This window comes from Heterodontus francisci, chromosome 5 (genome assembly GCF_036365525.1).
Source record: "Heterodontus francisci isolate sHetFra1 chromosome 5, sHetFra1.hap1, whole genome shotgun sequence".
In the NCBI taxonomy this organism is placed as follows: Eukaryota; Metazoa; Chordata; class Chondrichthyes; order Heterodontiformes; family Heterodontidae; genus Heterodontus; species Heterodontus francisci.
Window position 1 is genome coordinate 64,316,176 of NC_090375.1, and position 27,547 is coordinate 64,343,722.

General features: G+C 41.8%; 1 protein-coding gene across 1 annotated transcript in view; it reads right to left on the bottom strand.

Moving 5' to 3' along the window:
• Window positions 1–8,144: 8,144 nt before the first annotated feature.
• Window positions 8,145–27,547, bottom strand: part of LOC137369882 (phosphatidylserine synthase 1-like) — a 64,709-nt gene continuing 45,306 nt past the window's right edge. Inside the window, exons 11-13 of the mRNA XM_068031550.1 lie at window positions 26,237–26,305; window positions 17,071–17,149; window positions 8,145–9,615 (exon numbers count right to left, since the gene is read on the bottom strand). Of these exons, the coding sequence (XP_067887651.1) occupies window positions 9,506–9,615; window positions 17,071–17,149; window positions 26,237–26,305 (258 nt within the window). The 3' untranslated portion in view covers window positions 8,145–9,505. The remainder of the gene's footprint in view (window positions 9,616–17,070; window positions 17,150–26,236; window positions 26,306–27,547) is intronic.

Below are 27,547 nucleotides of genomic sequence, written 5' to 3' on the forward strand. Positions count from 1 at the left end.
GCCTCAGTGTGCTTTGTGTTACGTTTTGGCTCTCATTCACAGTACTATTATCCGTGGGGGTTGGGATTCCTTCCCCATACTCCACAAAGTCCAGTTTTAAAGTCCAGTTGGGGGGGTGGGGGGAGGAATTCAGATCCTACAGGGACTCCCTCTGCTTCACTTTCAGACTGAGCAGACTCTTGCAATACTGGATCAGCTCACTGTGTCTCAACTAGGGAAAATCCACTTAATTCATTCCCTGGGTCTCCTAACTTTCCAAAGAAAGTCATAGACAGGCAGACCTCATGGTCATCTGCCTGCAGTGCCAATGCAATCTCCTCTGGGGGAGCTGGTTTGATCATGGCCTGATCCACTACACATTCAGGGAAACTGTAGGGGTCCATCTCCCACCACTACCCTGTCTCTCTGACCTCCTGCGGTCTTTCTTTCATTACGGGGAGGGCTACCACCTTCAACCCCGCCAGATCATTACCTAGGAGCAGGTCAACCCCATCTACAGGCAAACTGGCAACAATCCCTACGGTCACCGGTCCCGAAACTAGGTCGCATTCAAGCATACACAACCACATGAAAACCTGTATTGAAATTTTGCTCTTTTTTGATTCGGAAAAATTTGGTTTCCCACTTCAAATTTCTCTTGTTTGTCTATGGGTAAGATCACAGACAAGCCCCCAAATTTCTGCTGCAACCAGGTGAGAAAGAGGTCTTGGGTTCCCTTTCAGCCTTCACCTGGTTTTATCCTAACAGGGTTTAATTTTAAACATACTGTGTTTTTAGCTCTCCCTTGGCGAATCCTTGTTCACCGCTTTCCAATTATAAGGCAAAGAAACCAGCACAAACATGTTTTCTTAGGTTTAAAGAAAAAAAGTTGAAATTTATTAAACTTAAACTCTAATTTGGTTGACGCCTACGGATACACGACGCACCCATGCTAGCATGCCTTGGCGATACACACATGCAAATAGAGACAGAAAAAAGCAGAAGAAAAATAAAGTGGAAAAGTCTGAGGCAATATCTGAAGAGGGTTGTTGTTACGGTTCTTCGAGCTCACTGTAGAGTCCTTGATTGTAGGTAGATCTTGCTTTTCACTGGGGCCCAGTATTCTTCTTAAACTTTGTTCGCTGTAAGAGACTTTTCTCTCTTGAGGTTCATGTGTCTTCAGTGGATTTAGAGGCTTGTGAGAAAGAGATGGGAGCAGACAGAAGAGATCTTCTCAGTCCAGGAGCAAACAGTTTTCTGCCCAAACTGTTTGTACAAATTCAAAAAACTCAGGTTTCCCAGCAGGTTAGTCATGTGACTAGGTGGTTTGACCATGTCTGTTGGTGTATTCGGCCATCTTAGCAGTCAACCTGGAATGCAAGCTCCCCCACCTTCAACATCTGGTGATCAAAGTCCATTGTATGTTGAATGTGTTAGGGAATGGCTGCTTTGTCCTTCCAAACACTATCTATTAATATGCAAATGTATTTTCCAGCCACAGCTGATCTGTTTAACAAGTCCTTTCTTCACTCCAGTAAAAGTTTAAAATCAATGTGCATGACAAAATTAATGTGCCTCATTCTTGGCAGGTGGGGGCCGAGCATGACATCCAACAAGAGAGAATCTAACCATCTCCCCTTGACATTCAACAGCATTACGATGGCTGAATCCCCCACTATCAACATCCTGGGGGTTACCATTGACCAGAAACTTAACTGGACCAGACATATAAATACTGTGGCTATAACGGCAAGTCAAAGGCTGGGGATTCCGCAGTGAGTAACTCACCTCCTGAGTCCCCAGTGCCTGTCCACCAACCAAAAGGCACAATTTTTAAAATTCATTCTTGGGATGTGAGTGTCGCTGGCAAGGCCAGCATTTATTGCCCATTCCTAATTGCCCATGGAAAGGTATTGGTGAACCTCCTTTTTGAATTGCTGCAGTCCATGTGTCCGAAGTGTGATGGAATATTCTCCACTTGCCTGGATGGGTGCAGCCCCAATAACACTCAAGAAGCTCAACACCATCCAAGGCAAAGCAGCATGCTTGATAGGCACCCCATCCAACACCTTAAACATTTATTTCCTCCACCACCGTAGCTGCCCTGTGCACAATATATAAGATGCACTGCAGCAACTCGTCAAGGCTTCTTCCAAACCCGCAGGCTCTACCGCCTAGAAGGGCAACAGGTAAATGAGAACACCACCACCTGCAATTTTCCCTCCAGCCCACACATCATCCTGACTTGGAAATATATTGCTGTTCCTTCATCGTCGTTGGATCAAAGTCATGGAACTCATAGAATGGTTACAGCATCAAAGGAAGCCATTCAACCCTGCCTAACAGCCCCGTGGGTGCACATACACCACAAGGACTGCAGCGATTCAAGATGGCTGCTCACCACTACCTTCTCAAGGTTAATTAGGGAAGGGCAATAAATGCTGGACTTGCCAGAGATGCCCACATCCCATGCATGACTTAAAAAAGGCCTCTTGCTGGGAGCCCTTCTCCCACTGTTCCTCTCTCTTCCAGCAGCTTGCCATGCTCTGTGTCATCTCTGCTCATTCCCCCTCTCATTCTGTAATCCAAGGAGAATGTGTACCACCACACCCATGTCTGGGAGCAAGTGGTCTGTGAAGAATCCTTGAAGTCAGAACAAAGCCCTTCAGCACGTGCCACATCAGCAACTTCAAACAACTCTGAAAACTACGAAACATTTCTACAATTTCAGCAACAGCCAGTAGAAATCAATCAGCAACTAACCTGTAAGTTATTCATAATTCCTTTATATGGTGCTGTTGGGGAATCCTCCTGCCACTAAATGCATATTCAGCTAGGTGAGGTTAAGAGAGGGGTTAGCTGCAATGTTGAACTCCAAAATGGCAGTGCTGGCGTCAAATTAGCATTATAAACTGATTGATGCCGCAACCTGACTACTCTGCATACTTCTGATGGATACCCCCTGCACCAACGCTAATGCCCTCACCAAAATGACCTCCATTGCAGCTCATATCGGAAGTATGGGCACATACCCTGGATGCCATTTTGATGGCTAAACTGCATTCATAGCGCTACAAAACTGGGCCCTATGCGGCCGAATTTCACAGCCTTGAGCTAGTGGTCATAGATCCAGGATATATTAATGACTTAGATGAGGGGACTGAGTATAATGTATCCAAGTTTGCTTATGATAGAAAGGTGGGAAAGTAAGCTGTGGGGAGGACACAAGAGTCTGCAAAAGGATTTAGACATGTTAAATGTGTGGGCAAGAACATGACAGATGGAATATAGTGTGGAGAAATGTGGAGTTATTGACTGGTAGGACAAACAGAAACGTCGAATATGTTTAAATGGTGAGAGACTGGGAAATGTTTGCATGCAGAGGTGCCTCAGTGGCCTTGTGCACAAATCATAGAAAGTTAATATGCAGGCACAGCAAGCAATTAGGAAGGCAAATGGGTATGTTAGCCTTTATTACAAAGGGATTGCAATATAAGACTAAAGAAGTCTTCGTGCATTGAATAGGGCCTTTGTGAGACCATCTCTGGAATACAGTTTGGGTCTCCTTAACAAAGGAAGGATATATTTGTCTTACCAGAAGCTCAACAAAGGTTCACCAGACTTATTGCTGGGATTAAGGGTTTGTTCTATGAGGAGAGATTAAGTAGACTAGGCCTATATTCCCCGGAGTTTCGAAGAATAAGATGTGATCTTATTGAAACATGTAAAATCCTTAAGGGACTCAACAGTGATAGATGCTGGGTGGATATTTCCCCTGGTTAGGGAGTCTAGAACGAGGGGCCACAATGTCAGAATAAGGAGTTGATGTTATGAATGCTGAATTTTGTAATATGATTATGTTTTAAAAACTGTGATTTTTAAAAGTTTAAGATATAGTCCGAGAAGTCAGGTGACCTCACCTCCACTCTGCTCAAGGGCAAGAAATCCTGGCTACCAGGACAACAGAGAACATGGATCAAAGACCTGTTTTTGAAAAACAAAGACTACAATGGTAACACCTGAACTACAATAGGTTTCACCTCCCAGACATTCGGATCATGCAGAGGGAGTCAATGATTCTGCGGATGCAATTGCACCAGGCAGCTGTTTACAACTGGGAATAATGGAAGGCTCAGGTGGCTCTGCAGAAGCCAGACTTCTGGACTTTGCATATTGGAAAAGGACAATAAGCTATTGATCTTTGATTCCAGATAAATTTAACCGATTTTCTGAAGGCAGACTGGCTGTTCAGAAGACTAGCAGTGTCAGCCTCAGAGCAGGCTGTAAGAAAAGACAACCAGTGGTGGCAGGGAGGAGAGGGAACACCTGCTTTGGAAGCCTGATACAGCAAAAGGCTGTGAAGACTTGAACCTGTTTTGAAAGCTGAAGTTTATAGATAAGTAAAAGCCCCACAGGATCACCAGGAATCGCCTTGTTCACAAACGTCCAGGTCAGAAGAGCTTGGAGAAGTGAGTGAAGAGGATATTGATTTTGAAAAGGTCTGGGAGATCCAACCCATTACTACTGGGAGGAGTTTGGGACTTTTAACCACAAAGGATTTTACGGACTGTGAACGTCTAAGTGTGGTGTGAAGTTTTCAAGTGTTTGAATAAGTAAATACCTTTCTTTGTAACTTGGGGTATCAGCTGCTCACAAAGCACGATTTAGTTAATGGGAATTTCTTCTAGTTTAGGTGTTATATTAAAAGGCTTAATCTTGTGTAATTCTTTAAATTGTTCTGGGGCGGTTCATATCTTGTATTTTTAAAGTAAATGGTTTCACTGAGGTCATAACTGTCAGCCATTTAGGACTGAGATGAGGAGAAATTTCTTCACTCAATGGGTTGTCAACCTCGGGAATGCTGTACCCCAGAGGGCTGTGGACGCTCAGTCATTGAGTAAATTCAAGACTGAGATCAATAGATTTTTGGGCTCTAAGAGAATCAAGGGTGGAAAGTAGATTTAATATAGAAGTTCAGCCATGATCTTAATGAATGGTGGAGCAGGCTTGAGGGGCAGTATGGCCTATTCCTGCTCCTATTTCTTATGTTCTTAACTTCATGTTTGAATCTCTCTAATTAACTTCGTATTTCTACCACAGCACTGAAATTGCCATAATTAAGTTATAATTGACAATTTCTGTGACTGTAACTATGGTGCACTATCCCCTGCTGCCGTTCTCAACCCTTCTGCAGGTTTTGATAGTCAAAAACATCATCCTCCAATGCCTCTCCTCCATTGCCCAGCTGAGTGGGACTTCCCTTGCTTGGTTCCACCTTCACCGAAGAAATCGTAACTAGGGCAAGTCCTGCAATGGTTTCTATTCCCAGCCTTACACCATTAACTCTGGTATCACCCAAGGGTCGATCCTCAGCTCCCTCCTTTTCCTCAACCACATATGAAGACATGGGGTTAGGTTTCACATGTATATTGACAACATCCAGCTCTACATATCCACTATCTCTCAACAGCCTCTCTTTGTTGTTAGACTGCTGGGTTGGCATCCAGTTTTTGGATTAACTACAACTTCCTCCTGTTAAAGATTGGGAAAACCAAAATCATTGTCTCTGGCCCCTGCCACAAACTCCATTCTCCTCCCTAGCCATAGTCTCAGACTGAACTATTTGGACCAATTCTGAGCTTCAGACTTTATATCGCTGCATCACAAAGACCACCTACTGGCATCTCTGTAATATTGTCGATCTCTATCTCTGCCTAAGTATATCTGTTGGCTAAACCTTCTTTCAAGCTTTTGTTACCTCCACTCAATAATTCTAATGCTTTCCTAGCCAGCCTCCTAACCTTTACCTTACATAAACTTCAGCTCATCTGAAATTATATTGGCTCCTAGTACTCCAATGCATCAAATTTTAAATTGTCATTATGTTCAGATCCCCGCAGGGGTTTGCCCCTCTCTATCTCCTTAACCTCCTCCAGCCCCACAACCCCCCCAGATCTTTGTGTCCCTCCAACACAGACCTCTTGAGCCATGAGGGTCTAAGCTCTGAAATTCTCTTTCTAAACGCCCCCGTTCCTCCATCTCCCTCTCCTCATCTAAAACTCTCCACCTCTTTGACCAAATTTTTGTTTTTCTATTAAATGAACTATACAAAAGCACATTGTAATAGGGAAATTGAAACTCAGTCTTCAGTTAGTTCTTTTTTTATGTTTTTTGTAGTAGCCTTTGTAGTAGAAGGTGCAGATGTAGAAGGGTGTGGCTGTAAAATTGGACATGCATTTTGATGGAAGAAAGTTACTGAAGCTATACCAGCCAAGGTACAAATGTGTACATAGATGTTGAAGCTTCCCTGTGATCAAGGGAGGTGAGATTAAGGCAGCTTGTTCAGATACTAGTACCAATGTAGAAGTTGAATTTATCAAGGAGCAGAGGGTCAAAGGGGAAAGGCTAGATCCTCTACTGATGGCATCTCAGTATGCTGACATCTCAAATGGCCAACACCATCCTCTCACAGGAAGCTGAGATAATCAATTCATTCATGCCAGCTGAGGACGAGGTTGTGTATGGGAACATTGGTAACTGTAAGCATATAGACTTTAATCTATTCAACCTACTAGCTATCTTATGCTCTTGTCAATTATTCAAGAAGCCAAATCCTAAATTAAGTTTGCCAATTCATATTAATCTCAGACACAGAGCTAAACTGTACTCATAAGCTACAAGCAATTAATGCTCAATTACTGTGATGTAACTAAATGAATTTGTAAACTGCTATTTAATTAATTAAACCAATTTACTAATTATTCACTTCAATATTTGAGTGCTATGATTCTATGGTTAATAGACAATTGTTAATGACTTTGTTGTCTGACTTCTTTGATAATTGGCAAGCAATCATCCACAGAGCAGCTTGTATGGATTCTGATGCAGTCAGTAATGTAAAAGCTAACATAATCTGAACTATCTGATGCAAGTTTATTGGGTAAACCAAATTTATTTTTAACCCCTAGGCATAGGCTGGGTGCCATTATATGCCCAGATTGCTACTTTTCTTTTTACTGCTTATAAGCTGTGGGAGCTATCTAAAAGTCTAACTCTGTGAAGGTCTTAGATGAATCAACTGTATAAAGAGAACTGTGCTCTCGAATTCCTTGCCAAGATTCATTCCAAATTTGTTACTGCCTGCCTCATTCATAAAAAAAACCCATTCATATCCATAGCTGAACTAATCACAAAATCTGTATATATTTGAAAATAGTGTTCGGAATTCTTCTAACAGGGATGAATTTACAACATATAAAGAACAAAATAGGGTTGAGGCTGTAGGTGTCTTTCAAAAAGAAACTTATGTATAACAATTGATTTAAGGAAGAAATTAACGTAGGAAATAGGAGGTATGGCCATTTGGCCCCTCGAGCCTGCTCCACCATTAAACTAGATCATGGCTGATCTTCTACCTCAATGCCATTTTCCTGCACTATCCCCATATCCGTTGATATCTTTTATATTTAGACATCTATTGATCTCTGTTGTGAATATGTGTACATATACACACACACAGACCAAAACAAAACTGATTAATTTTTCTGACTCTCTACCCCCTTGATTATTTACCGTCTTTCCCAGCCTGTCTACATCTCTACCCCAGGTAACCACTACCACTCAAATCTTCACTACATTCCTCTCAAAACTGCTCAATTTCCGAGCCCTCTTAATTGCTCCCAGATCCCCTCCCAAAATCTTACCAACACAGCACTCCTCTCCAAAACAAAACATCGCAATTACTGTGAGCATTGCCCCAGAAGATCCACTTCCATATAAAACACTATGTACCGAGAGAAATGTGATTGCAGATCAACTAATGCACTTGAAACATTGATTACACTGTGCTATATATTGTTTCAAAGTCATGCTTGGAGAGATGGCCCAGCTCCAGAAAGCATCCCGGATTTGTTGTAGCAAGTTTCTTTCAACAGAGGAGTTGTGCAATATCATTTCTGAACCTCTTGCAGCTGATTGTCATTGTCAGCATGTGTCCCTCCTCCTTCAACAGGAATTCTTCTTCCTCCAAATCCAGCACAACCATTAAGACACAATGGAATGTCTATGATCAGCACAGCGAGGAACCCATTGTACAAAAGGCACCTTTAAATTATTCATTAATTTGAATGCAAAATATTAAAAAATATCACACATAAAGAGACAACTTTTTATTCTCAAAGTGTTTTATTTGGAAACCACTGTCTATTTGTTAGCATCACAAATGTAACATTTTCCTGAGAAAAGACGGTCACAGTTTTCTTAAGAATTTTCTTGTTATGATAGGCAGGTTTACCATACAAGTGACACTGCATACTGTAGCAAATGAAGAGTGTTTGGGCTTTTGATAGTGTACTGTGTCACCCAGTAGTTCAAAAGTATACATGGTTTCAGAGATTATCATTTTGCGAACACAGGGTGGCATCAAAACTAGATTCTGCATTGTCCTGCATTTCATCACACAAATCTTCTGTAGGATTATTCTCACTGCATATGAAACTTACAAATGGGCCAAGGGACTGACCTAAAGACAAAAATTAGTAATCCATGCTTCGTGGAGGTGGAATTTTATATCTTATTTTGCTCATTCTACCAGAGATGGCAAGTTACCCTCATCCATGACTTGTTCTAATAAAAGATGGAGTAAGGATAATGACATTTATTTCACCCTCCTCAATATAGTGACAAGATTATACAGTCAAACACAAATGCACACAAAACTGATCTAGGATTTCTCCTTTAAACTGGATTGAAATATGCAGCAGAAATTAATTTGCATTGTATCCCTCTTTCATTTTTATTGTGTATATATTATCTATTGCATAAAAATAGGCAAAATGTTCAAGAATTAAAAGAAATTATTCAAGAAAAAATTTAATTTGGAACTAAACTTATAAAACCATTTAAGCACAGTCAGCAAGGGTTGTACCTTCATAAACCAAGCAGTATTAAGCATTTGGTTAATGCAAATTGAAATAAGTCACTACAGCAATTCGTACAATATGTACAAGTAAAGAATGCTTTGTGCAAAACGGTATGATTTTAATACACGGCAAATGCACAGGATGATAATGCTGCAGTAGATACTCAGCAGAAAGTGCATTAAGCATGTGCTTTACTAAATATTGTTTGTTAATTTTACATGCTAACTAAATACAGGTCAATATTTTGTTAACGCTGTACTCAGTTACATTAACTGAAAAGAAAATTAAAATTTCCTACAAAAAAAACTTGAAATTTTTAATAAAAATACAAAAAATCTTCCAGCATTTCTTCCTTACTTTTCATACCTTTTAAAAAAAAATGCGAGGTCTAACGTAGGAACGTTTTACCATTATGTAAGCCTATGAATTGCTATCTGTAGAAAAACAGTGAAACTGCTTAGTCTTCAAGCACCGACCCTTGGCTGCTGAAACAACTGATTATTTCAGAGACAATCTTTTCCTTGTGCTCATTGCGATTCCAAATGCTTTTGGATCCAGCTCCAAATTTCCTTGTGCAAGGCAGTCTCCATCTCTCTGAAACCATGTTACTTCCTGTCGACACCATTACTCACTTTACTTTTAGCAGAGACATTTTTCCGTTTTGTTACACCCTTGTCTGCTGCATTCAGGTGCAAGTCTTCAGAGTTTCCTTCGCCTAGTAAAGAGAAAACAGAAAGACTACTGTGATTCTGTGAAAGAAAAAACGGAATGCTACCTTTTACCAAGCTTGTACTATTCACTTTGTTATGTATGTATGCTAAGTATTTCATTTAAATGACATTGAAGTCAACATAAAGATTGTATTTCTGTTCATAATGCTGTATTCAACTCGTTAGTAATTCTCATTTTATCGACTAACCTAAATTTATCAATGAAATCTTATGAAGCTTGGTCAGTTAAAAATGCATACACAAGATCAATTTATTTACTGCCTTGTTTTGCAGAAATATATGGGCAAGCACATCTCCTAGGTCAAGAAAGCTACTTAAAAAAAAATAAAAAACACCATTTTGCTGGACTTCCTTCCAGCAGACTCAACAGCAGTAGTTTAAATTCAGAAATTGGCAAGTGTCCATTACCATTGTTTGTGAATGTTTGGCAATTTTAATCATAAAGTATTTTGTATCAAATAGTTTCTCTCAGGAATACCTAAAATTCTTTTTTACAATGTATTTGTAATTGTGCTATCAAATAACTGGTAAAAATTAACTCCTCATATTCTTGAGTGCTAAGATTAAGACTCATCAACATTTCTTCTATACGTATCCAATAGGCTTTGGAAAAAATAAAGGATTTTTTTCTTTTAAGAGAATGGTCTTTACTAATATAGGTTACAGAGCAACAAAGCAGCATTTTTATTTTTCAAACGTGCTGTCAAATGTTGCAACCAATTTCCAACTCCATATTTCTTAGTCATTTTATAATATAAAGAGCAAAAGACAAGTTATCTGGAAAAAACTGGAGCAGCTCCAAACCATGTGCTACTGCACAAAAATTTAAACATTTATTTTTACAATTTGGATTAATTTTCTCATTTATAACACAGGACATCCTTTGACTTACTGTTAACAGCTATCTTTGGCCTCCTTATCTCGAGAGACAATGGGTAAGCGCCTGGAGGTGGTCAGTGGTGTGTGCAGCAGCGCCTGGAGTGGCTATAAAGGCCAATTCTAGAGTGACAGGCTCTTCCACAGGTGCTGCAGAAAAATGTGTTTGTTGGGGCTGTTACACAGTTGGCTCTCCCCTTGCGCTTCTGTCTTTTTTCCTGCCAACTGCTAAGTCTCTTCGACTCGCCACATTTTAGCCCCGTCTTTATGGCTGCCCGCCATAGCACAACAGGATATTTGCTATTATAAAACAGGTACGTCTAGCATGTAGGTCCTGGCCTCATACTTCAGGGTCCCAATTTGAATACATTCATTGGGCACACGCCAGTTTCCAGCAGGTGCATTTCCAAAGTCAGTCAGTGGCTACATCAAAATCGTACTCAAGGAGTTTGGAGCAGGAATGGACCAGTAAGTAGATTCCTGTGATTTTAGCCACTCACCCTATCCTACCCGACCTACCAGGTGGGTGGACAAGGACACAGTTGTGTTGTGGAGCTCCATGCAAAGAATCAGTTTGGGGTCTGGATCTGTTCTGGGTCAATGACTGTGCGCTTTCACAGGTTGTACAGCCCTAATGCTATCTCTGACTTAGCTGATGATGGGCAACATCTATACAGACCAGTTGTGCAGAAACAAGCTACGTTAGGCCCATAGCTCAGGCTGCCTGAATTGACTAATAACAGCTGTTCACTGGACCCATTCGGGCCACCAACAGGGTCAGAGATTCTGTGCAACTGCTTGGGTTCCACAGCTCCGATGCTGCCCCTAAGATTAGGGTTAAAATAAGGTTAAGGACGACACGGCCCGATGTAAAATAGAACACTTTACACTATCCCAAACTATATTTCAGAAGACTTCCTCCTACTGCACCAATTTTCGCCATCCCAGCAATTCTGAGTTTCTCAGATGGGAATTCCCAGAGTTATATCAAGGGTAGTTTTCTATTGTGAACCCATTCCTTCAACACAAAGCTACTTCAGTTTAATAGACTTAAATAAGATCTTTACATCAACAGTCTAATTATTGTAAAAAAAAAGCTTAGAAATAATTGTTATAATAAAATGCTTCACTTTATTATAAAAAAAAGTCTAAGAGGAGATTGGCTTGAATTTTGTGGCAAAAATATTGGTGAGCCTATCAGTGAGGAGTAGATTGGACAACAACTTCTGACATCCGCACATGTCCAGTTAAATGTGGAAAACAGGAAATTGATGCTGGATTTGCCCCCCTCCTCAAGCTTCGCTACATTGGTATATTGCTGAGAGTTTCAGCATTCAAAAACGTGAAGGGCGTGAAGGTGCGATACTTACTCACTAGATATCCATGAAACATGACAGAAAAAGTTAGGACTTGTCTATTCAAGTGTAAGTTAGTTTTTAAAAAGTGTGATAATTCTTAATTACCAAAAACCCTCTCTGGCACTGAAAATTTACTTTCACAACTGGGGAGTCCCCTCCTTCAAATTTTAATTATTGGTGGAGATTTAAAAAAAAGTTTTTTGTTACTTTTTCTTTGTCTTTTATCTCACTTAATCGCATCTTTCTCTCCTTATTTTGCTTTTACATTGAATTAAATATTCTCAGTTACACTTCCTGGTTTAGACTCTGCGTGCTTCAGTAAAGATTCTTCAATCTGATTGGTTGAAGAGACACGGTGTTGCTTGCTTTGTTGATACAGGTCCCAGATACCCGGAGAGGATATTACGCTGAAATGGATCTCTAATTACCATAAGTTGTTGCAGAAAAGCCCACTAAAAGTCTATGGGCAACTGTAAGCATAATAAGCAGCAAGCACTGTTTGTTCAGCCTGACTGCAAAATCCATTAATTCCATCTGGCTGAGCTGTATTTGAACCAGGTCCCAGAGGTAAAGGACCAGTGTGCATCCCATTGTGCCACCCAGTTAAACCCCAAATTTTGTTTCTGAACTCTGTAAACATTAAAGCAAAACTGCTTTAGTCATCTCTTCTTTGGCCTCCTTATCTCGAGAGACAATGGATAAGCGCCTGGGGGTGGTCAGTGGTTTGTGAAGCAGTGCCTGGAGTGGCTATAAAGGCCAATTCTAGAGTGACAGGCTCTTCCACAGGTGCTGCAGAGAAATTTGTTTGTCGGGGCTGTTACACAGTTGGCTCTCCCCTTGCGCCTCTGTCTTTTTTCCTGCCAACTACTAAGTCTCTTCGACTCGCCACACTTTAGCCCCGCCTTTATGGCTGCCCGCCAGCTCTGGTGGATGTTGGCAACTGACTCCCACGACTTGTGATCAATGTCACAGGATTTCATGTCGCGTTTGCAGACGTCTTTAAAGCGGAGACATGGACGGCCGGTGGGTCTGATACCAGTGGCGAGCTCGCTGTACAATGTGTCTTAGTAAAATATACATAAAAATAGAAATTAATGGCAGCACTGACAACAGGGATGTACATCTCAATTTGCTGAGTCATCAAGGAGAAGAATCAAGTGTCTTTAAAGGAAACCAAAAATGAAGATCACAGAAAGCCAAAGTACCTCCCCATTTTCCAGAGAAGTATTCAACTTTAAAAGCCCCATGAGAACTACACAGCCTTCAATTTATGACTAAAAGCAAGATTATGGCAACAGTAAATTAAAAGTTGCAGAGCCAATCTTGCAGAGTAAGCAAAATTAACTAATGAGGAACAAAAATGCTCACCTTTGGAGAATGGGTTCACAATGTGGTATATTACTGAGAGAGAGGCAGGAATTACCCTTCATACTGTGTACTTTAAGCCTTATTTGGCACTTTGTGTAATAATTGTATTTTTAGAGTACTTATCACCAGTTTGCACTGAATTAAACACAGCTGTAATGCACTTGAACAAACATCAATTATTAGGGATCGCCTAATCTAAAATAATCCAAATTGGAATTCCCTGTTATTGTGCCCTTTTAACTCTTCTTTCAAGAGTATGCAATACCTCCTACAATGTCAGAGTAACCATTAATTACAAATCTCCCATAAATACTTCCTACAAGTTTTTGTTTCTGTGATTTGTGTAATTAACATGCATACATGCCGAATAATTCTAAGATTTCAAGCTAGCCCATATTTAAAAAAAACATTAATCACATTTATGTCAGAATTAGTCTAATCCTTAAGAGTGCTATGGCTCAGTCTGGCGTCCGCCAAAAATCTGTCCTTGGACCCCCTCCTATTTCTCATCTACATGCTGCCTCTCAGCAACATCATCCAAAAACACGTCAGTTTCCACATGTACATGCAACACCCAGCTCTACCTCACCAGTACCTGTCTCGAATCTCCACTGTCTCTCAATTGTCAGGCTGCTTATCTGACATCCAGTACTAAATATGCAGAAATTTCCTTTGATTAAATATTGAGAAGACTAAACCACAAACTCTGTTCCCGAGCCACCAACTCCATCCCTCTCCCTGGCAATAGTATGTGGCTGAACCATACTGTCCACAACCTTGGTGTCATATTTAACCCCGAGCTGAGCTATTAAACACATATTCACGCCGTCACGAAGACCACCTATTTTCAACTCCAAAACATCGCCCGTCTCTGCTTCTGCCTCAGCTCTTCTGCTGCTGAAGCCCTCATTGATGCCTTTGTTACTTCCAGATTTAACTATTCTAACACACTCCTGGCTGGCTTCCTACATTCAACTCTCTGTAAACATGAGGACATCCAAGACTCTGCTGCCCATGTCCTAACTCATACCAAATCCCAGTCACTAATCACCCGTGTGTAAGCTGACCTACACTTGCTCCCTGTTAAACAACACCTCAATTTTAAAATTCTCATCCTCGTTTTCAAATCAATCGATGATCCTGGCCACTCCCTATCTCTGCAATCTCCTCCAGCCTTCCAACCCTCCGAGATATGTGCTCTCCTCCAATCCAAAGGTCCTCTTGAGCATCCCCGATTTTAGTCGGTACATTCAGCTGCCTAGGCCCTAAACTCTGGAATTCCCTCCCTAAACCCCTCTACCTTGCTTTCCTCCTTTAAGACATGACTTAAAACCTACCTCTTTGACCAAGCTTTTGGTTGTCTGCCCTAATAAATCATCTTATGTGGTTCAGTGTCATATTTTGTTTTGTAATGCCCGTGAAGCACATTGCACTTTTTAACATAGTAAAACGTCCCAATGTAAATACAAGTTGCTGAATCTGCTGATCTTTTTTTGGACTGCTGCTGAGTCCACCTGTCCACCAAAATTCCTCCCTGTTTTGATGTATTTTACATTTTATACTGATCTGGATGTGCTTGCGACCTCTGGGTCTCACCTCTGGGCTCTTCAATTGCAGGAAATAGAGAAAAATGGTCACTGGAGTTCAATTTTAGCCTATGAAAGTCCATTTTCTTTGGAAGTTACTCCTGGCAGTAAGCCAAGATGTAGAAAAAGGCTTTAAAGTTAGATTTAGGAAAAAGTACAGAAAAAACAGATTTAGTAGCAAAATATAAAACTGAAGGTTTAAAAATTAAAATTTGTATGGAAGTGTTTAGCTTAGTTATGAAACTACTCCTGATATTTGTGTATCTTGGCATTTTATTTTAACATCACTGCATGATGTGAACACTTAAGAAACCAACTGGGAGATAATTAAAGATCCTAAGTTTAAAAGGACAGTAGTAAATACAAATTAAAAATTGCACTTTTTACTTTAAAGGCAATGCTTCATATCCTTCCCCTCTACACACCAACTGTGGCAGAGGACAGACAGTCACCAGGCTCCACACAATCCTGCTCTAGACCAACTAATAGGAAATTTACAAGAGAGTGGCCCAATGACAGCTTGATGGTTTACCCTCTTGTCCTGCGATGGGGTGTACTTCCCCACAGCCAAAATAAGATACTTTGTATTTTGAATTCCAAGCTTGAACCTGGGTTTCTGACATCTCACAATGTTGTTGCCACATACTATTCCTCTGCCTAGTTACTTGTATGGGTTTAGTTGTATACAGCATGCTGTACCAATTATTAAAAGAATAAGAGTTTTTGAATCCACTGTGTTCCACTCCATTTTCATGCAAAAGTGAGTCCAGAAAGCTCCGTAAACAAAATTTGCAAAACTTAAATCCACAGAGCTGTTTGATGGAAAAGCTCCACTCAAGCCCCCTCCCATCCTTCCTCATCTAAATCTATCATAACCCTCTATTCCCTTCTCCCTCATATACTTGTCTAGCTTCACCGGAAATGCATAATTTCAACCAGTGGTAGCGAGTTTCACATTCTCACCACTCTTTGGGTAAAGAAGTTGCTTCTAAATTTCCTATTGAATTTCTTAGTGACTATCTTCTATTGATGGAATCTAATTATGCTCTTCCCCACAAGAGGAAGTAGTATTCTCTCTGCCGACTCTATCAAAACCTTTGATAATTTTAAAGACCTCTATTCGGTCAAGAGAAGAGATACCCAGCCTGTCAATCCTTCTATGATATGTATACCCTCACATTTCTGATATCATCCTTGTAAACCTTCTTTGTGCCCTCTCTAGTGCCTCTATGTCCTTTCCATTATATGGTGACCAGAACTCCACTCTAAGTGTGGTCTAACCAAGGCTCAATACAGGTTTAGCATAACTCCCCTACCTTTCAATTCTATCCCTCTAGAAATAAAGCCTAGTTCTTGATTTGATTTTTTTTTAAATGGCTTTGCTAACCTGTGGTGCAACTTTGTGATTGAGATATCTGTACTCCCAAATCCTTTGTTCCTCTCCCCCACCTAGACTTGCACTTTCCAAGTCATAAGTGGCCTCCCTATTCTTCCTACCAAAATATACTACCTCACATTTATATATCTTGAACTTTATTTACCTATTCTGCAAGTTTATGAATCTCCTCCTGTAATTTGTTGCAGGCTTCTTCAATATTGACTATCCACCCCCCAAACTTGGTGTCATCTGCTAATTTAGATATTGTTCTTTTGATTCCAAAGTCCAAACTGTTAATGTAAAATGTGAACATGATATACACATGGGATTATGGTAGAAGCTGAAATAGCAAACTTCAAAAAAAAATTTTTTTCATCATAATGGAGAAAACAACATTCCACAAATATAAACTTAGCTTTTCAGCGACACTGAGGCTGTTCAACAATAATTATTAAATTAGTACGCTGTTAAAAACTCAGTTACACCTCATTCAACAAGGTATAACTTACTCAAGTGTTTTTAGTGAGACTAATGGTGTAAAAGAACAGGTTTTTGACAATTCAGTGATTTCTATTTGATTGCAGTCTGTGAGGACTTCAAAAACACATCGTGTGGGGAAGTGCTGAATCACTGACAGCAACTTCTGAACTTCCACATTTAACTGCACAAGTTTTGGACTGTAGGAGTTGCTGTCAGTTTGAGAGGAGTAATGACAGTTTAGCTGCCATTACTATCACAAAATCTGGGCCATCATAAGTAGGCTGACAACAGACACCAAAATAACTTTAGTTGTAGTAACCTGTGGTTACCTTCTCTCTAATAACTAAAAACCTAGGAAGAAAAGTATTTCAAAGTAAATACAAATACACAAACCTTTAGCGTATGTGTCATAATGTAATGGTGAGGAATCGGTGCTGTTGAATGTCTCTTCACATTCACATTCAGAAAGGGTCTGAAACACAGAAAACATTGAGCAATAGTCAGTACAAAAGGGAGCCTGCTCAGTAATGTTAAAGCAAGATTAGTGACCAGTATTGTGCATATGTGTGTTAAAACAGCCAACTCCAGAGTGCAGTTACATAGAAATTATAGCACAGAAACAGGCCATTTGGCCCAACTGGTATTTCCATGTTTATGTCCTCAGACAGCCTCCTCTCACCGTATTTTATCTAACCCTATCAGCATATCAAAAACAAATAGGAGCTGAAGTGAAACATCACTGTAATTACAATAGCATGGAGAATTACTTTTTCCCTATCTACTCTCTTGTAGCTTGTGATGGATTCTGCTACAAGAGATTAATGGGTGCCAAAAACACTTTTGCACCTCACCCAACTAGCAACTCTTCACATGAGCTCTAACAGTTACAGCTAGATTTCTCTTACACCATAATGGCTGACAGATTTCAAATGGAAGTGGATTGTTCACATCCTATTTTTCTGCCATCTCATTTGACATAACTACAGGTGCATGCTTGGATGGATCTAAAGAGCAAGACAGTTGTGGAAGAGGAGAACTGCTGAGGAAGTATACAACATTATAGTTAGCTAGACATTCATATATCTTAGTGATTTTAATGGATGCCTGCAGGCACACCTCTCACTGGGAAAAGGAGCTTCCATCACAAAAGCAAGGTCAATTCATCTCTGACGATAGATGTGGCTGCAAAAGTACTGGCAGCTGCCCACAGAACATCTCTTGTGCAGCCTGATATTATCCTTTCTCTTCTCCCAGAGAAGGAAGGAGAAAGAAAACAGGGAACTGCAGGCCACATAGCCTGACATCAGTCGTCGGGAAAGAATTTTTAAAAAAAAATTCATTCATGGGATGTGGGCGTCTCTGGCTAGGCCAGCATTTATTGCCCATCCGTAATTGCCCTTTGAGAAGGTGGTGGTGAGCAGCCTTCTTAAACCGCTGCAGTACAAATGCTGGAATCTATTATTCAGGAAGTGATAACAGGGAACTTAGTTAGAAAATCATAATATGATTAGGCAGAGACATGGATTTATGAAAGAAAAATCATGTTTGACACATCTATCAGAGTTTTTAGGTGAGATAAAGGGGAGCCAGTGCATGTAGCATACTTGGATTTTCAAACGGTATTCGATAAGGTGACACACAAAGGTTGTTACACAAGATTAGGGGTCATGGAGTTGGGGGCAATATATTAGCATGGATTGAAGATTGGTTTAAGGACAGTAAACATAAAGTAGGAATAAACAGATCATTTTCAGGTTGGCAGGCTGTTACTAGTGGGGTGCTGCAAGGGCCCTTGGCTATTTAAAATCTATGGGAGTTGCCTGGATTGGCACACAGAATCAGGCAGGTAAGGTCTCAAGACACTCACCTCCTGGATCCGGCAAGCACTCACCTAAATGTAGCTGCTGGGTTTCCTGAGGTTTTGAAACCCTGAAGGTCCATAGTTAAAGTCAAAAAGTAGAATAATAATGAGGCCTGCAGCCTCATTATCATATTTAAAGCAAACCCACCTCCTTGGAGGGGGTTGGTCACCTGCTCACCTTCCCAGTTCAGATAAAGCCAGAAGTGGGCAAGTTGCAGGCAGGTTTAGGTTGGGATTCTGATTTTTAAGACTTTAACCCCCCCCCCCCCACACAACTCGACACAAACAAATCATTCTTTTTGGTCTACAGAGGGATAGAGTGAGTGGGCAAGAAGGTGGCAGATGGAGTATAATGTGGGGAAGTGTGGGATTATTCACTTTGCTAGGAAGAACAGAAAAACAGAATATTTTAAAATGGTGAAAAATGTTTACATTTTGGTGTACAGTAAGAAATACAGTAAGTAATTAGGAACACAGATGGTATGTTGGCCTTTATTGTAAGAGGATTGAAGTGCAAGGGTAAGGAAGTCTTGCTGCAAATGTATAGGACTTTGAGGAGACCACACCTGGAGTACTGTGTACAGTTTTAGGGGGAAAACTTGCTCGCATAGCACTGCTCCAAAGCTGCACTACACAAACTACATGGATTCCCTTGGAGCAGACAGCACCACAGGCTGCTACCTGCAGGGCCTTCTCCATTGATATCATTGAAGAAACCCACGCAGGTAGCGGCCTGTGGCGCCGTATGCCCCTAAGGAATCATAGCATCGCTTTGAAGGGGTACTACATAAACCTTTCCCCCTTGGTGTCTGTAGTTAAATACGGAAATACTTATCTTAGACAGTATGAAAGGAAGGTTACTGGGATGAAAGGATTGTCCTATGAGGAGAGATTGAGTAAAATGGGCCTATACTCTCTGGAGTTTAGAAGAATGAGAGGTGATCTAATTGAAGCATATATGATTCTGCGAGGGCTCAACAGAGCAGATGTAGACGGGCTGTTTCTACTGGCTAGAGAGTCTAGAATTAGGGGGCATCGTCTCAAGATAAGGGGCCTACCATTTATAACTGAAGTGAGAAGAAATTCCTTCACTCAAAGGGTTGTGAATCTTTGGAGTTCTCTACTTCAGAGGCCTGTGGATGCTCAGTATATCCAAGGCTGAGACAGATAGATTTTTGAACTCTAAGGGAATCGAGGGATATAAGGATCAGGTGGGAAAGTGCAGTTGAGATTAAAGATCAACAATGGTCCTACTGAAAGGCAGAGCAGGCTCCAGGAACTGTATGGCCTACTCCTAATCCCATTTTGCTATGTTCTTATGTCAGTTAAGGGGTGGGGTAGAAGTGGCGAGAGCTGGAGGTATAATTTACAAAATTGACACAAAGGTTCAATACAATCTAAATGCCAAGAGGAAAAAACTAATTAAGATTAATGATTGAGAGATGACAAAAATACATTTACCTTTATATTGTTGTGCCCCATTCAAGACCTACTTACTAGCCATCCTGAATGTCTATTTATAATGAGCATTCTTCTTGTTAGGCATCCTGCACGCCAGTACAGCAGAGACTGGCACGCAAGCCTGACACCCCACCCCACTCCCCACCCATTTTAATATTAAAATTAAGCACCTTTGAGGCAGGCACTTCCAATGCAACTGGTACCACTGACCATAAAATAAGTGAGGATGCAAACCCATTTCTGGCGAGGTGGAACTTTGCTTAATATTTCCAACCCTGTCCAGTGTTGAAAGAGGGATGAGGTCCTGCAAAAAGAATTTAGGGAGCTAGGCAGCAGATTAAAAAGTAGGACCTCAAAAGGTTGTAAGCTCTGGGTTTCTTCCAGTGCCACGGGCTAGTGGGTATATGAATAGGAGGTTAGAACAGATGAATGCATGGTTGGGGAGATGGTGCAGGAGGGAGGGCTTTAGATTTTTGGATCACAGGGCCTGTTTCTGGCGAAGTTGGAATCTGTATAAGATGGACGGGTTGCACCTGAACCAGAACGGGACCAGCATCCTTGCTGGGAGGTTTGCTAGTGCTGTTGGGGGGGGGGAGGGGGTGGTTAAACTAATTTGGCAGGGGGATGGGATACAGAGTGGAAGCACAGTTGGGAGTGTTGTACAATCAAATATAAATGTTAAGCTAAGTCAGTTCGGAGGTCAGAGTAAATGTAGACCTGTTAAGGCTCAGGAAAATAATGCAAGGCTGGATTGTATCTATTTTAATGCAAGGAGTTTTACTAGTAAGGCAGATGAGTTGAGGGCGATTAACACATGGGAATATGATATTATTGCTATTACTGAGCCATGGTTGAGGGAAGGGCAGGACTGGCAGCTTAATATCCCAGGGTATAGAATCTTCAGACATGATAGGGGAGGGGTAAAAGAGGAGGTGGCATTGCACTGTTGATTGAAGAGACAAATACTGTAGTAAGGAGGCATGATATCACAGAAACAGAATAATACAGTGCAGAAGAGGCCCTTCGGCCCATCGAGTCTGCACCGATGCATTAAAACACCTGACCTGTCTACCTAATCCCATTTGCCAGCACTTGGCCCATAGCCTTGAATGTTAGGACATGCCAAGTGCTCATCCAGGTACTTTTTAAAGGATGTGAGCAAACCTGCATCTACCACCCTCCCAGGCAGGGCATTCCAGACCATCACCACCCTCTGGGTCAAAAAGTTCTTCCTCAAGTCCCCCTTAAACCTCCCGCCCCTCACCTTCAACTTGTGACCCCTTGTAACTGACCCTTCAACTAAGGGGAACAGCTGCTCCCTATCCACCCTGTCCATGCCCCTCATAATCGTGTACACCTCGATCAGGTCACCCCTCAGTCTTCTCTGCTCCAGTGAAAACAACCCAAGCCTATCCAACCTCTCTTCATAGCTTAAATGTTCCATCCCAGGCAACATCTTGGTGAATCGCCTCTGCACCCCCTCCAATGCAATCACATCCTTCTTATAATGTGGCGACCAGAATTGCACACAGTACTGCAGCCTGGGACACAAATCGTCCGGACCTGGAGATTTGTCCACTTTTAAGCCCTTCAAAACATCCAATACCTTGTCACTCCCTATGACAATTTGCTCAAGAACCTCAGAAGCAGCAGCTTATTCGGAAGCAGAGAGTGCTGAGCGAGTGATCAGCTGGGAAGGTCAGTTTCAACTTAAACTTAATTTTCCTTTTGTTTTTGGCGGACCAGGGGGCTGCTGGGTAAGTAAAAACCTATATATTTGGGCTGTTTCTGAACCCGAGACACTACACGTGTAGTGTCTCCCACCTGCCCTCCTCCTCTAACCAAAAAAAAGGACTCGGTGGTGTGTAGATAAGGTAAGGCTTTTTCTATTTCTCTTTTTTTTATCGTGAGATTGGTAAAAACTTTTCGTTCCTTTTTCATTTATCTAAGTTAAGCTTAAGATTAAAAATGGCAGGAGATCTCAGACCTGTGTTATGCTCCTCTTGCTCAATGTGGGAGCTCAGGGACATGGTTGATGTCCCTGGCTCCTTCACGTGCAGGAACTGTGTTCAGCTGCAGCTCTTGTTAGACCGCATGACGGCTCTGGAGCTGCGGGTGGACTCACTTTGGAGCATCCGCGATGCTGAGGAGGTCGTGGATAGCACGTTTAGTGAATTGGTCACACCGCAGATTAGGATTGCTGAGGGAGAAAGGGAATGGGTGACCAAAAGGCAGAGAAAGAGCAGGAAGGCAGTGCAGGTGTCCCCTGCGGTCATCTCCCTCCAAAACAGGTATACCATTTTGGATGCTGTTGAGGGAGATGGCTCACCAGGGGAAGGCAGCAGTAGCCAGGTTCATGGCACTGTGGCTGGCTCTGCTGTTCAGAAGGGCGGGAAAAAGAGTGGAAGGGCTATAGTCATATTGCCTGGTATGGAGGGCGCTAGCTATGAAGAGAGGTTGAGTAGATTAGGATTAGTTTCATTAGAAAGACGGAGGTTGAGGGGGGACCTGATTGAGGTGTACAAAATCATGAGAGGTATAGACAGGGTGGATAGCAAGAAGCTTTTTCCCCAGAGTGGGGGATTCAATTACAAGGGGTCACGAGTTCAAAGTGAGAGGGGAAAAGTTTAGGGGGGATATGCGTGGAAAGTTCTTTACGCAGAGGGTGGTGGGTGCCTGGAACGCGTTGCCAGCGGAGGTGGTAGACGCGGGCACGATAGCGTCTTTTAAGATGTATCTAGACAGATACATGAATGGGCAGGAAGCAAAGAGATGCAGACCCTTAGAAAATAGGCGACATGTTTAGATAGAGGATCTGGATCGGCGCAGGCTTGGAGGGCCGAAGGGCCTGTTCCTGTGCTGTAATTTTCTTTGTTCTTTTTTTGTTCTCACAGTCTCTCTCTCGGACTTCCATATCTACATCCTCTTTCTCTTGGGTGAAGACAGATGTGAAGTATTCGTTCAACACCCTACCAATGTCCTCTGGCTCACCCACAAATTTCCCCATTGGTCCCTAATGGGTCCTACCCTTTCCCTGGTTATCCTCTTCCCATTGATATACTTATAGAATATCTTGGGATTTTCCCTACTTTTACCAGCCAGAGCTTTCTCATATCCCCTCCTTGCTCTCCTAATTGCTTTCTTAAGCTCCATCCTACACTTTCTGTATTCCACTAATGCTTCATTGATTTGCTCTCCTTGTATTTGCTAAAAGCCTCTCTTTTCCTTCTCATCGTACCCTAAATGTTTCTGGTCATCCATGGTTCTCTGGGCTTGTTGCTCCTACCTATTACCCTAGAGGGAACATGTTTTGGGCCTGTACCCTCGCCATTTCCTTTTTGAATGCCCCTCCACTGCTCTTCTGTAGATTTCCCGACAAGTAACTCTTTCCAGTCTACCTTGGCCAGATCCTGCCTTATTTTACTAAAATTCGCTCTCCCCCAATCCAAAACCTTTTTTTGCAACTTGTCTATTTCTTTCGCCATAACAAGCTTAAATTGTACCATGTTATGGTCGCTATCACCAAAATGTTCCCCCACCAACACATCAACCACCTGTCCGGCTTCACTCCCCAGAATTAGGTCCAGCACTGCACCCTCCCTTGTTGGATCCTCAACATATTGAGCTAAAAAGTTCTCCTGTATACATTTTAAGAACTCCACTCCATCTAAGCCCTTAACACAATGACTATCCCAATTAATGTTGGGAAAGTTGAAATCACCTAATATAATTACCCTATTATTTTTACACACCTCTGCAAATTGCACATCAATTTCCCGCTGACTATCTGGGGGTCTATAATAAACATCTCGCAATGTGGCTGTCCCTTTTTTAAACTCTACCCATAAAGCTTCATTTGATGCCCCCTCCAAGAAATCATCTCTCCTTACTGCAGTAACTGACCCCTTAACTAATATTGCAATGCCCCCTCCTCTTTAACCCCTCCTCTGTCTCGCCTGAAGATTCTATATCCCGGGATATTGAGCTGCCAATCCTGCCCGTCCCTCAACCATGTCTCCGTGATGGCTACTATATCACAATTCCACGTGTCAATCATTGCCCTTAACTCATCCGTTTTACCTGCAATACTCCTGGCATTAAAGTATAGGCCTTCCATCCTGGTCTTACTCCCTTGAAACTTACTTCCTCTGTATTCTGTAGTGTACATTAATGATTTTAGACGTGAATATAGGAGGTATGATCAGTAAGTTCGCAGACGACACGAAAATTGGTGGTGTTGTAAATAGTGAGGAGGAAAGCCTTAAATTACAGGACAATATAGATGGGCTGGTAAGATGGGCAGAGCAGTGGCAAATGGAGTTTAATTCTGAGAAGTGTGAGGTGATGCACTTTGGGAGGTCTAACAAGGCAATGGAAATTAAAATGGATGGTAGGACCGTAGGGAGTACAGAGAGTCAGAGGGATCTTGGGGTGCTTGTCCATAGATCACTGAATGTAGCAGCACAGGTAGATAAGGTGGTTAGGAAGGCATATGGGATACTTGCCTTTATTAGCCGAGGCATAGAATATAAGAGCAGGGAGGTTATGATGGAGCTGTATAAAACACTGGTTAGGCCACAGCTGGAGTACTGTGTACAGTTCTGGGCATCACACTATAGGAAGGATGTGATTGCAATGGAGAGAGTGCAGAGGACATTCACCAGGATGTTGCCTGGGCTGGAGCATTTCCGTCATGAAGACAAACTAGATAGGCTGGGGTTGTTTTCCTTAGAGCAGAGAAGGATGAGGGGGGGGGACCTGATTGAGGTATATAAAATTATGAGGGGCATTGATAGCATAGATAGGAAGAAACTTTTTCCCTTAGCGGAGAGGTCAATAACTAGGGGGCATAGATTTAAGCTCAGGGGCAGGAGGTTTAGAGGGGAGTTGAGGAGGAATTTTTTCACCCAGCGGGTGGTTGAAATCTGGAACACCCTGCCTGAAGGGGTGGTAGAGGCAAGAACACTCACGACATTCAAGAAATATTTAGATGAGCACTTGAAACGCCATAACATACAAGGCTATGGGCCAAGTGTGGGGAAATAGGATTAGTTAGGACAGGTGCTTGATGGTCGGCGCAGGCGCATTGGGCCGAAGGGCCTGTTTCTGTGCTGTAAAACTCTATGGCTCTAAAAGGCAGTGGAAAAGATTACTTCTGGTGTCGCTGGGCTGTTCGTGCAAATCAAGAACCACAGCTGAGCAGCAGAAACCTTGCTGATTTTCCCCTTCCTAGGCCAGGGACATGAAAGCATACTGGAACATTCCTGCTACTGGCCTGGCAGTGATCTGCAATCTCAGAACAGACCAGGGATTGAACCAGAGATGTTGCTTATCTCGACAGTTATGTACAACACACTAAACCTAAATAACTTTAGAGTACAAAAGTTCATCAAGTGCAACTTCCCTGCATTCAATAAAACTGAATAATAGATTATGTGAATGGTGACAGATTGGGAAAGGGGGAGGTGCAACGAGACCTGGGTGTCCTTGTACACCAGTCGCTGAAAGCAAGCATTCAGGTGCAACAAGCAGTTAAGAAGGTGACTGGTATGTTGGCCCTCATTGCAAGAGGATTCAAGTACAGGGGCAAGGATGTCTTACTGCAGTTATACAGGGCCTTGGCGAGACCACATCTGGAGTAGTGTACGCAGTTTTGGTCTCTTTATCTGAGGAAGGACGTTCTTGCCATGGAGCGAGTGCAAAGAAGATTTACTCGGCTGATTCCTGGGATGGCAGGATTGACGTATGAGGAGAGATTGGGTCGACTAGGCCTATATTCACTAGAGTTTAGAAGAATGAGAGGGGATCTCATAGAAACCTATAAAATTCTAACAGGACTAGACAGGCTAGATGCAGGGAGGATGTTCCTGATGGCTGGGGAGTCCAGAACCAGCGGTCACAGTCTCAGGATACAGGGTATGCCATTTAGAACTGAGATGAGGAGACATTTCTTCACTCAGAGGGTGGTGAACCTGTGGAATTATCTACCGCAGAAGGCAGTGGAGGCCAAGTCATTAAATATATTCAAGAAGGAGATAGATATATTTCTTAATGCTAAAGGGATCAAGGGATATGGGGAGAAAGCAGGAACAGGGCACTGAATTAGATGATCAGCCATGACCTTTTTTGAATGGCGGAGCAGGCTCAAATGGCCAAATGGCCTACTCCTACTCCTATTTTCTATGTTTCTACGCTCATAAGCTCGAAGAGGAGTGAACTTCCTGTTCAAAAACTCACCTTTTCACGTTGCCCAAAATGTTCAGCGTACCATAACATTAAAGCAAGACAAAGGAAGGTAATGAAAGCCTGAAATGAACAAAAAAACCTAATTAGCTAGCTATATTCCCTTTTCTGGGTCTAATTCACAAACAACTTTAAAAAATGCAGTTATCATCTAATACTTTTCCATTCATTTTTGACATTTCACAAAACCGAAGCAGGACCACAAAATGATAGTATTCCAGTTGCTGGCTTGGAAGTGATCAGCAAACTCAGAAAAGACTGGGGATTGACTAGGAATCTTACTCGTCTCTATGGTTATGTACAGTACTGCTTAGAGCTGTAATTTTTTTATTCAAAAAGGGAGGGAGGCAGAAAGCAGGAAACTACAGGCCAGTTAGCTTAACATCTGTCGTAGGGAAAATGTTACAACCTATTATTAAAGATGTTGTAGCAAAGCACTTAGAAAAATTCACGGTAATCAGGCAGAGCCAACATGGTTTTGTGAAAGGGAAATCATGTTTAACTGAGTTATTGGGAGTTCTTTGAAGAAGTAACATGTGCTGTGGATAAAGGGGAACCGGTGGATGTACTGTACTTAGATTTCCAGAAGACATTTGATAAGGTACCACATCAAAGGTTATTGCGGAAAATAAAAGCTCATGGTGTAGGGGGTAACATTTTGGCATAGATAGAAGATTGGTTAGCTAACAGGAAAGAGAGTTGGCGTAAATGGGTAATTTTCTGGTTGGCAAGATTTAACGAGTGGTGTGCCAGAGGGATCAGTGCTGGGGCCTCAACCTTTTACAATTTATATAAATAATTTGGATGAAGGGAACTGAAAGTATGGTTGTTAAATTTGCTGATGACAAAGATAGGTAGGAAAGTAAGTTGTGAAGAGGACATAAGGAGGCTACAAAGGGATATAGATAGGTCAAGTGAGTGGGCAAAGATCTGGCAAATAGAATATAATGTGGGAAAAGTTGTCCATTTTGACAGGAAAAATAAAAAAGCATATTATCTAAATGGTGAGATTGCAGAGCTCAGATGCAGAGAGATCTGGTGTCCTAGTGCATGAATCGCAAAAGGTTCGTATGCAGGTACAGCAAGTAATTAGGAAAGCTAATAGAATGTTATCATCTATTGCGAGGGGAATTAAATACAGAAGTAGGGAGGTTATGCTTCAGTTATACAGGACATTGGTGAGACCACATCTGGAGTACTGGTACAGTATTGGTCTCCTTATTTAATAAAGGATGTAAATGCATTGGAAGCAGTTGAGAAGGTTTACTCGACTAATACCTGGAATGGGTGAGTTGTCTTATGATG